The 12,065-nt window shown below is 42.4% G+C and overlaps 1 protein-coding gene across 1 annotated transcript in view; it reads right to left on the reverse strand.

Moving 5' to 3' along the window:
* Positions 1–12,065, reverse strand: part of B4GALNT1 (beta-1,4-N-acetyl-galactosaminyltransferase 1) — a 407,445-nt gene that overhangs the window by 105,788 nt on the left and 289,592 nt on the right. The window contains exons 5-6 of the mRNA XM_053705522.1: positions 4,758–4,904; positions 3,680–3,811 (exon numbers count right to left, since the gene is read on the reverse strand). Coding sequence (XP_053561497.1) covers positions 3,680–3,811; positions 4,758–4,904 — 279 coding nt within the window. The remainder of the gene's footprint in view (positions 1–3,679; positions 3,812–4,757; positions 4,905–12,065) is intronic.

Raw genomic sequence — 12,065 nt, forward strand, 5'->3', positions numbered from 1 at the left:
TCTGCCGTCCCTAACATCGCCGCCACCTACCTACATTTATTAACCCCTAAGCTGCCGCCCCCAATCCCGCCGCCACTATATTAAATTTATTAACCCCTAAATCTAAGTCTAACCCTAACACCCCCTAACACTTAAATATAATTAAAATAAATCTAAATAAAACCTACTATCATTAACTAAATAATTCCTAATTAAAAATAAATACTTACCTGTAAAATTAACCTGAATCTAGCTACAATATAACTAATAGTTACATTGTAGCTAGCTTAGGTTTTATTTTTATTTTACAGGCAAGTTTGTATTTATTTTAACTAGGTAGAATAGTTACTAAATAGTTATAAACTATTTACTAACTACCTAGCTAAAATAAATACAAATTGACCTGTAAAATAAAACCTTACCTGTCTTACACTAACACCTAACCAAACCCTACAATTAAATAAATTCCCTAAATTAAATACAATTAACTAAATTCAATACAAATAGCTAAATTACAAACCCCCCACTAAATTACAGAAAAACAAAAACAAATTACAAGATCTTTAAACTAATTACACCTAATCTAATAGCCCTATCAAAATAAAAAAAGCCCACCCAAAATAATAAAACCCTCTAGCCTAAACTAAACTACCAATAGCCCTTAAAAGGGCCTTTTGCGGGGCATTGCCCCAAAGAAATCAGCTCTTTAACTGACTGGAACAGCCAATAGAATGCAAGCTCAATCCTATTGGCTGATTGGATCAGCCAATAGGATTGAAGTTCAATCCTATTGGCTGATTGCATCAGCCAATAGGATTTTTTCAACCTTAATTCTGATTGGCTGATAGAATTCTATCAGCCAATCGGAATCTAAAGGACGCCATCTTGGATGACGTCACTTAAAGGTACCTTCATTCGTCGGGTAGTGGTCGTTGGAAGAGGATGCTCCGCACCAAATGTCTTGAAGATGGAGCCGCTCCGCGCCAGATGGATGAAGATAGAAGATGCCGTCTGGATGAAGACTTCTGCCCGCCTGGAGGACCACTTCTCCCGTCTTCGTTGAGGACTTCTTGCTGCTTCAATGAGGACTTCTCCCGGCTTCGTTGAGGATGTATGTTGGATCTTCAAAACTGTAAGTGGATCTTCAGGGGGTTAGTGTTAGGTATTTTTAAGGGTTTATTGGGTGGGTTTTATTTTTAGGTTAGGGATTTGGGCAGCAATAGAGCTAAATGCCCTTTTAAGGGCAATGCCCATCCAAATGCCATTTTCAGGGCAATGGGGAGCATAGGTTTTTTTAAGTTAGGGTTTGATTGGGGGGTTGGTTGTGTAGGTGGTGGGTTTTACTGTTGTTTACAGGTAAAGAGCTGATTTCTTTGGGGCAATGCCCTGCAAAAGGCCCTTTTAAGGGCTATTGGTAGTTTAGTTTAGGCTAGGGGTTTTTATTATTTTGGGTGGGCTTTTTTATTTGATAGGGCTATTAGATTAGGTGTAATTAGTTTAAAGATCTTGCAATTTGTTTTTTATTTTCTGTAATTTAGCGTTTTTGTTGTTGTAATTTAGCTAATTTTATTTAATTTAGTTAATTGTATTTAATTTAGGGAATTTATTTAATTGTAGGGTTAGGTTAGGTGTTAGTGTAACTTAGGTTAGGATTTATTTTACAGGTAAATTTGTATTATTTTAGCTAGGTAGTTAGTAAATAGTAATAACTATTTAGTAACTATTCCACATAGTTAAAATAAATACAAACTTGCCTGTAAAATAAAAATAAACCCTAAGCTAGATACAATGTAACTATTAGTGATATTGTAGCTAGCTTCGGGTTTATTTTACAGGTAAGTATTTTGTTTTAAATAGGAATAATTTAGGTAGTAATTGTAGGTTTTATTTATATTTATTTTAATTATATGTAAGTTAGGGGGTGTTAGGGTTAGACTTAGGTTTAGGGGTTAATAAATATAATATAGTGGCAGCGATGTTGGGGGCGGCAGATTAGGGTTTAATAAATGTAGGTAGGTGGCGGCGATGTTAGGGGTGGCAGATTAGGGGTTAATAATATTTAACTAGGTTTTGCGATGTTGGAGTATGGCGGTTTAGGGGTTAATGTTTATTATAGTGGCGGCAACGTTAGGGGCAGTAGATTAGGGGTTAATAACATTATGTAGGTGCCGGCGATGTTGGGGGCAGCAGATTAGGGGTTCATAAGTATAATGTTTGTGGCGGCGATGTCCGGAGCGGCAGATTAGGGGTTAATAAGTATAATGTCAGTGTCGGCGATGTCGGGGACGGCAGATTAGGGGTTAATAAGTGTAAGATTAGGGGTGTTTAGACTCGGGGTTCATGTTAGGGTGTTAGGTGTAAACATACTGAGCTTTTTGCTGCTTTATTGCAGGTGTTAGACTTTTTCTCAGCCGGCTCTCCCCATTGATGTCTATAGGAAATCGTGCACGAGCACGTACCACCAGCTCACCGCTGACTTAAGCAGCGCTGGTATTGGAGTGCGGTATGGAGCACAATTTCGCTCTACGCTCACTTCTTGCCTGTTAACGCTGGGTTTGTAAAAACCTGTAATACCAGCGCTGTAGGAAAGTGAGCGGTGAGAATAACGTGCAAGTTAGCACCGCACCCCTCATAACGCAAAACTCGTAATCTGGCCGTTTGAAAGTTGAGATTTAGCCATCTCTGTAATGCTCATGGGATAGTTCTATCAGACTAATCCTGGCCAGTAGTATACTTATCCCAGCATCCAGTGGCAAGATAAGGACCCAGAACACAATAAAAGTGTTAAATGAGTATACAATGCAATACTCACAATGGAGATTAGAGAAAAAGGGGAAATGGTCCCAGGCAGGGCAGTCCAGTCCTTCACAGTACCAAAGGGGTTAAGCAAAGAGTGGTCAGAGACAGGCAGGATTCAATAGCAGGCAGACAGTTCAATCCTTCACAGTACCAAAGGGGTAAAGCAGGAGGGTAGTCAAAGGCAAGCAGAGTTCAGCAACAAGTAAGTAATACAAAGGTATCACAGCAGTAATAGTATAGCACCCAGGGAAGCACAAAACTTAACTTATACTTGGGAGATGTAAGTAAGAAAAGGAAGTACTTACATAGCCCCAGGTTCGCGCCAAGGAAAACGTCTAGGAGGCTCTAAGCGGTGGTGTTGTCACGGCTAGTGCGCCTAGAGCACCGCCACGTCCATGGCAACAGGAGATAGCTGACAACGTCTGTGGCAACAAAAGAAATGGAGCGGCGTGACAGAGCCCCCTTCTCAAAGGGTACCTCCGGGTCCCTATATAGGCTTGGTGGAATGAGCAGTATGAAACCTGGAGATCAGAGGAGCATGCACATGACGGGCAGGAACCCAGGAATGATGTGCCACAGAGTAACCCTTCCAGTTCACGAGGTATTGAAGTTGCCTGCCTCTGTACCTGGAGTCTAGGATCCTGGCAATCTCATACTCCGGCTCCCCATGAACCAAGAGTGGTGGAGGAGGAGGTCTGAGTCGGGTAAATCTGTTTGTGATGTAGGGCTTGAACAGAGAGATGTGGAAGACTAGATGAATGTGCAAGGCTCTGGGTAAGGCCACTTTGTAGGCAAAAGGAGCAATTCTTTTGAGGACCTTGTAGGGACGATGTAGCGGGACCCAATTTGTGACAGGGCTGACGTAAGTAAACGTTTTGAGTAGAGACCCAGACTCGCTCACCAACTGCAAAGGCATGAATAGAAGCTCGATGATGGTCGGAGATGGCTGAACGTAACTCAAATCGTATACGCTGCCAATGAATAGTAAGGTCAGTGAAACGACGGTCAGCAGCAGGAACCCCCGTAGACTGAGCTAAAAGAGGGAAAAGACGGGCTTGATAACCTGCTGTGGTTTGAAATGGAGAGCATTGTAAAGATGAGTGCCAATCTTAGCCAGTTCAGCTAGGGGCAAGAGTCCATACTAATTGGTATGCTAATAATTGGCATAGTCTCTGAGATAGGCTTCGAGATCTTGATTTGATCCCTCTGTCAGACCATTGGTCTGAGGATGGTAGCCAGAAGACAAGAAAACAGTGGTCCCAATCCTTTTGCAAAAAGCTCTCCAGAAGGTGGAAACGAATCGAGGTCCTCTGTCAGAGACAATATTAACGGGTATACCATGAAGACATACCGCATGAAGAAGAAACAGACTTGACAACTCGTAGGTAGTTTGACCAAGGGCACAACATGAGCAAGCCTGGAAAATCGATAAGCCTGGACAACCCATATAACCGTATGGTGGTCAGAGGGAGGTCCACAATAAAATCCATGGCTGTGTGTCCAAGGTTGTTTGGGTATGGTCAATGGTTGAAGTAAGCCATAAGGTAAGGATTGGGGAGTTTTATTGACGGCACAAGTCTGACAAGCCTTGACATACTCTTCAGAGTCGGAACTTTATCGTAGGCCACCGAACATGCCGAGAAAGAAGTTTAAAGGTTCTTGTCAAACCAGGATGAACAAACAGTTTGCTATCATGAGCCCAGGATAGGACAGGAGTGCGTAGGTTCGGGAGTACAAAAAGGATGTCTGGAGTCGTAGGGGCTTCGGGAAGTTTTCTTGACTGAGCACGTTGTAATCTCTTCAGTAGAGAGGTATTAAGTTGAGCAATCACACAGGACGAAGGAATGATGTGTTCGATAGGGGCTTCAGAAGAGTCATTAGAGTGGGGAAACTGACAGGAAAGAGTGTCAGCCTTTTTATTCTTGGTCCCAGGAAGATAAGAGACTATAAAATTAAAGTGAGAAAAGAATAAGGCCCACCTGGCCTGTCGAGGATAGAGTATGTCAGGTTCTTATGATCAGTAAGAATCTGAATGGTGTTGGCAGTGCCCTCCATCCAATGTCGCCACTCAGTAAGGGACATTTTAATGGCTAGGAGCTCACGATTCCCCACATTGTAGTTCCTCTCTGCAGGGGTAAAACGTTTAGAGAAAAAGTCTACAGGATGCGATTTGGAGGTAGAAAGGTCCCTTTGAGTTAAGACAGCACCAGCTCCTATTTCAGAGGCATCAACCTCTAAGGTGAACTGCAGATCAGGGTCAGTATGGCGTAGCACAGGAGCAGTACAAAAGGCCTTTTTCAGTTGAGAAAAGGTGCCCACAGCTTCTGGAGGCCAATTTTTGCAGTCTCTGTTTTGTTTAGTCAGCTCAGTGAGTGAAGCAACAATTCTGGATAAGTTCTTTAAAAACTTGCGATAATAGTTGGAAAACCCCAAGAATCTCTATAGTTCTTTCAATGTGGTGGGCTGAGGCCATTCCAGAACTGCAGTAAGCTTTGTAGGATCCATGCCAAAACCTTCTTTTGAGATAACATTTCCAAGGAATCATCCAAATAGATGATGAGAGTATGATTAAGGAGGTCACGGAAGATGTCATTGACGAAAGCTTTAAAGACAACAGGGGCATTGCACAGCCCAAAAGGCATTACTAGATATTCATAATGCCTTGATCTCGTGTTGAAGGCAGTTTTCCATTCATATCCTGGGAAGATATGAATGAGATTGTATGCCCCACGAAGATCTAGTTTTGTAAAGTAACAAGCATTTTGGAGCAAATTATATAATTCAGTGATCAAGGGAATAGGATAACGGTTCTTAATAATGATGTTGTTTAGGGCTATGTAGTTGATGCAAGGTCTGAAACCATCATCCTTTTTACTGACAAAAAAGAAACCATCCCCAGCAGGAGAGGAGGAAGGGTGAATAAAGCCTTTAGCTAAGTTCTCTTGGATATATTCCTCCATGGCCTTGGTTTCAGCCTTAAACAGTGGTTAAGTCCTTTCTTTAGGAAGTGGGGCTCCAGTAAACAGGTCAATTTTGCATTCGTAGGGGCAGTGAGGTGGTAGCACAGCATCTGCTTTCTTTTCAAACACATCCATAAATTCTGCATATACTTATGGAAGATTAGAAGGGGTCAGAAGGCTGGCTATAGGGGTGAGAAGTAACAGAGTAAACTTGGCAAGGCAGGAGTAATAGTGATGTTGTTTAGGGCTATGTAGTCGATGCAGGGTCTCAAACCACCATCCTTTTTACTGACAAAAAAGAAACCAGCCCAGCAGGAAAGGAGGAAGGGTGAATAAAGCCTTTAGCTAAGTTCTCTTGGATATATTCCTCCATGGCCTTGATTTCAGCCTTAAACAGCGGATAAGTCCTTTCTTTAGGAAGTAGGGCTCCAGTAAACAGGTCAATTTTGCATTTGTAGGGGCAGTGAGGTGGTAGCACGGCATCTGCTTTCTTTTCAAACACATCCATAAATTCTGCATATACTTAGGGAAGATTAGAAGGGGTCAGAAGGCTGGCTATAGGGGTGAGAAGTAACGGAGTAAACTTGGCCAGGCAGGAGTAATAGTGATGTTGTTTAGGGCTATGTAGTCGATGCAGGGTCTCAAACCACCATCCTTTTTACTGACAAAAAAGAAACCAGCCCAGTAGGAAAGGAGGAAGGGTGAATAAAGCCTTTAGCTAAGTTCTCTTGGATATATTACTCCATGGCCTTGGTTTCAGCCTTAAACAGCAGATAAGTCCTTTCTTTAGGAAGTGGGGCTCTAGTAAACAGGTCAACTTTGCATTCGTAGGGGCAGTGAGGTGGTAGCAAAGCATCTGCTTTCTTTTCAAACACATCCATAAATTCTGCATATACTTAGGGAAGATTAGAAGGGGTCAGAAGGCTGGCTATAGGGGAGAGAAGTAACGGAGTAAACTTGGTCAGGCAGGAGTGAAAACAGGATTTAACCCAGGAGGCAACTGTCCCTCAGTCCAGTCGAATTGAGGATTGTGTTTGCGTAACCAAGGAAGACCAAGGACAACTGGTGCAGGAGAATGAATGACATCAAATTGCAATTGTTCAGAATGTAAGACTCCCACAGTCTTGGTTAGAGGTTCTGATTTGAAATGGATTAAGCCTGATCCAAGGGGTGTTCCATCCAGAGTGGTTATTTTGAGACATTTCTTTTTTGAAGAAGAAGCAAACCTGTGTGAATCATAAAAACGGTGATCCGTAAAATTACCAGCTGCCCCTGAATCAACAAAGGCCTGTGTAAGAACAGACTTCTGGAGAAAGGTAAGAGTAATAAGTACCAGGATCCGAGAAGAGTGAGGGGAATTAGTAGTATATCACAATTCTTAAGTTGATGTGAATTCGAACCACAATAGAAGCATAATCTTAACCTCCTTCTTCTCTGTCTTTCAGATTCAGAGGACTTGAGGGAAGAGAGATCCATGGGCTCCTCCTCAGAGGCAACTGGAGGTGCAGGAGGGGTAGAGGACAGTCTAGTGGCTAGACGGGTAGGAGGACGAGAGGGAAGGATTCTGCGAGTTCTCTCTCTCTTGGCTTGTCGCTCCTGAAAGCGAGAATCCAGACTGATGCAAAGTGCTATTAATTAATCCAGGGAGAATGGAACATCACGATAAGTGAGCTCATCCTTGATGCGTTCATGCAGGCCTCTCAGGAAGGTCGCCTTGAGAGCACTGCAATCCCAGCTGGTCTCATGTGCCAAGGTGAGAAATTTGATGGCGTACTGTGCCACAGATCTATTGCTTTGGCGGAGATCCAAGACAGAGTATTCTGCAGCAGAAGTGCGACCAGAGGTCCCAAATACGGAAGACAGTGTAGAAATGAAGGTATCAGCATCGTTCAGGAGCTGGGCACTCTGCTCCAAAAGGGGAGAAAGATATATAATGGACCTGCGCCAGACAACCCCCTATAAGCCTAAGGGTGGTGGCACCTAGTAGCCACCGAGATGATGTATACTAAGATAAAAAGGTGGTCCCTCAGGCGCCTCTAGACGGAGGCAAGGGGTATAGGAATAGTAATTAGGACAATTCAGTCAGAAAGTTACTTAACACTCAGGATAAAGTTACTTCATATACTACTATTTTAAAACTTGTGGTGAAAGTTACTTCATATACTATTTTAAAACTATTTTAAACTTGTTAAGCACGGTTAACCTGCATTACCTGAATTTGTTTATTTGTGTACTTCCACTTATTGTAGATTTGTGATCATTTGTTCTCAATTTTATCTCATTGTTCATTAAAATCTTTTAACCGTGCTTAACAAGTTTAAAATAGTTTTAAAATAGTATATGAAGTAACTTTCACCACAAGTTTTAAAATAGTAGTATATGAAGTAACTTTATCTTGAGTGTTAAGTAACTTTCTCACTGAATTGTCCTAATTACTATTCCTATACCCCTTGCCTCCGTCTAGAGGCGCCTGAGGGACCACCTTTTTATCTTACCAAAAGGGGAGAAACCCAGGCTAGGGCCTTGTCTTTCAATAAAGAAATAATAAAGTTAACTTTTGACTGATGTGACTGAAAGGTATGAGGGTCATTGCGGAAATGCAAACAAGAAAACATGGTAAGTGCTCCGGATCCTTGCCTTCCGCCCAGTGCTTTGGGAAACTGACAATCTCGCCCTTCTCCATCTGCTATACGCGCTGACCCAAGATCACAGGCAGCGGTCCTTGCAGGAACAGCAGGTAATCCTCACGCTGTTTTGGTCTCACCTCCTCGGGGTCCCACAAGGAACAAAAAGCACACAGAAAGGTTCCTCTTTAGCGGCAGGAGTCCTCACTGGCTCCCAAATACCTGCAATGCAAATCAGAATACCATAGTAATACCATAGTAAAGAGCGCTCAATCCTCTCTGGGTGTAAACATAGAAAAAGGCGAGATGTCTTAAAAAATAGACATATTTTATTTGATACCTTGAAGTTAAAAGATACAAATAACAGGTCAAACACATTTCGTATGATTACACTTTCTCAATGACCCATGTTACACTTTGATACAAGCCGCTACTTAAAGGGGAAAGTACAGGAGTGTGCCCTAACATAATAAGAGTGAACACATATGTTAACAATATGGATTAACGTGCAACAAATTACAAAGTCCCAGTATAATTTTTGCATAATTGTATGTATCACTATTCAATGCAGTCTGCACTGGTTGAGAAAACCCCTATAGTCGATAGTGCCGTCAAACTTATCAGGCAACGGTATCCGGGGTATGCTACCAATAGCAGGGGAGGAGGTTGTGGAAGTAGCAGCAGGACTAGGCTGTGTATTAACAGGAACAGTGTTTTTCTCTGCAACAAGTGAGGAAAGCATAGCGGTAATAGTCTCCAATTTGGAATCCAGACTTTATAATATACCCAAACTGAGTAAAATATAGGGGCGCTATCATAAAGAGTATGCAGTATATATAACTCAAAGTGTGTCACCAGATGGTAGTGTATAATTAATATATATATATATACAATATAATTCTTTAGGTATTGAATTTGTGTTTTAGTCTATATAAACACACGTACAGACAATCCCAGTCTAATTAAGGTTAATCCTCTTTAACAACAATTTAAGGTCACATATTGAGATATCTTTAGCTTCTTCTAGCGCCCTCTAAATACTAAATTCAATTTGTTCTCGAAATATACTTCTCAACCAGAGGGAAAGAGAAGTAGTAGTAGCCTCTGAACTTTACGTGAACTTTGTGTGAAAAACCTTAGTCGCCTCAAAGTAGAATTTTAGCGCACACACAACAACCAAGTTGTGCAACAGACCTTCCTTCTGATAAGGATAGGACAAAGAAAAGGAACAACAATGCCTGATTAAAAATTCTATCCGAAACCACTTCAGGAAGAAATCTCAAACTAGAACCTCCTTATCGGCATGAAAGATAAGCTAAGGCAAATCACACTGCAAGCCGAGAGTTCCGAGACTCTCCGAGAAGAAAATGCAATAAGAACAAAACCTTCCCAGATAATACTTAAAATCAATGGAATGCAATGGCTCAAACGGATTATGCAGAAATCTGACCCCTCAGAGAAACTGACTCACAAACGCTTCTCCAGACCAACCTGGATAAAAGATAAAATCCTAGGAATCCTGGCCCTACTTTCAAGAGTAGCCCTCGGATCCACACCAATAAGGAATTTAAGCCATACCACATGGTAAAAGTTACCAGTAACAGGCTTACAATCTTGAAGCATGGTCTCAATGACCGATGCAGAAAAACCACGCTTATACAGAACTAAGCGTTCAATCTCCAAGCAGAAAGCTTCAGAGAAACGAAATTGGATGAAGGAATGGACCCTGAATTAGAAGGTCCTTCCACAGGAACAACTTTCAAGTGGAAAATATGACATCCACAAGATCTACATACCAGATCCTGAGAGAACATGCAGGAACTATAAATTACGGATGCTCTCTCTCATTTGATACGAGCAATGACTCGCGGAAGGAGAGCCAAACTGAGAAAACAGGTATGTTAGACTGAATTCAAAGGAACCGCCAGAGTATCTATCGGGCAACCTGCTGATTCCTTGACCTAAAAAGCACCTTCGGAAGCTTAGCGTGCTACCATCTGATCCAACTCAGCACCTCACCATTTGAGGGTTAACCTGGAGAACACCTCCGGGAAGAGCGTCCACTCCCCGGGATGAAACGTCTGACTGCACAAGCAGTCCATTCCCAGTATCCACTCCTGTAATGTGGATAACAGATAGACAGCAAATACAAATGTCCGCTCACTGAATCTGAGAAACCGGAGTAAAGACAACTGAGGCCAAGCCATCAGAGCATTGTAGATCGCTCTCAACTCCAAGATGGATATGGGGAGAATAGACCACTTCCGAGTCCATAGTTCCCCAGCCCAACAGGCTGGCATCCGTGGTCACTATTATCCAGGAAGGTCTCCGGAAGCATGTGCCTTGAGACAGAAACTCCTGAAAAAAACACCACAGGAGAAAATCCCATGTAGACAGATCCACATGATCTCCGTTCCACTATCTGAGCATGCCAAATAGCAGAATTCTCAGAAGGAATCGAGCAAAGAGAATCAAGTTTAATGAAGCAACCATCAAACCAATTACCTCCAAACTTGAAGCCATTGAAGCCAAACAGAAGACTACAGAGGAGAGGCAAAGAGGAAAGAATCTTTGATTTTCTGTCCCTTGACAGAATATTTTCAGAAATAGGGAAAACTATTATGGTTCCTAAGAAAAACTGCCCCTGAAACTGGGAACCACAAGATCACTGTATGAGAGTTTTTTTAGTTGAAAAGATGGCACCTGAACTCTATTCGTCCAGGAACAGCGCCAGAGCAATTCCCCGAAACCTGATCAGTGCAAGATAGCCCCCACAGGAAGCAGTGGCAAGGCCAAAGGGGAAAAAAAAAATTAAGATTGACAGACAAGCAAAGCTCAGGAACTTGAAGATACGCGTCCCCCAGGTCTATGGTCATCTTGAACTGACCCTCTTAGACCAAAGGAAGAATGGAACAAAGGTTTTCATGTCGAAGGACGGTACTGAGAAAACTTGTTGAGACCCCTTAGGTCTAGAAAAAAGACAAAAATTCCCTCTGTTTTGGGAACCACGAAACAGGAACAATAGAATCCTAGACCCTGTTCCCTTACAGGAACTGGAACCATCACTCCCTTTGTAAAAGGTCCAAAACGCAATTCAAAAATCTGTTATCTGGTCTGCAGATAAAATAGAGAGGTGGAAACTGCCTCTGGGAGGAAAGTAAGAATTCTATTTAGGTACCCTGAAATACTATGTCCCTCAGTCTATCTGGGACATCTCGTATCCATGTTTGAAGAAAAAACAGAGAAATTCAGCACCCCACTTGAGCATAAACCCAGATCGGGGGCAACCATTTATGCCAATATAGACTCAGCTGCAGGGTTCTACTCTGACGTCTATTCTTCTAGTCTTGTAGTAGAAAAGATTAAGCCTACTGCCACCTGGTGTTCACAGGCAGTTTCCTATCCATGTACTGACCAGGCCTGGCCCTGCTTAACATCGGAGATCAGATGGGATCGGGTGCTCAGAATATTCCTGTCAAATCAGGACCCAACAAGGTCTTACCCTTGTAAGGAATCGCCGGAAAGCTTGGCCCTCAGAGGAAACAAAACAAAACCCACTGACCAATAAAATAGCCACAACGCCCCGTGGGCTAGCACAGTGAAGCCAGATATCACGGCTCATGGCTGAATGATTTGCATGGAATCATCAGAAATAAAAGAATAGGGTAGCTTAAGAGCTGAAATTATGCTCTGGATCTCCTCC

Source organism: Bombina bombina, chromosome 3, assembly GCF_027579735.1.
Source record: "Bombina bombina isolate aBomBom1 chromosome 3, aBomBom1.pri, whole genome shotgun sequence".
Lineage (NCBI taxonomy): Eukaryota > Metazoa > Chordata > Amphibia > Anura > Bombinatoridae > Bombina > Bombina bombina.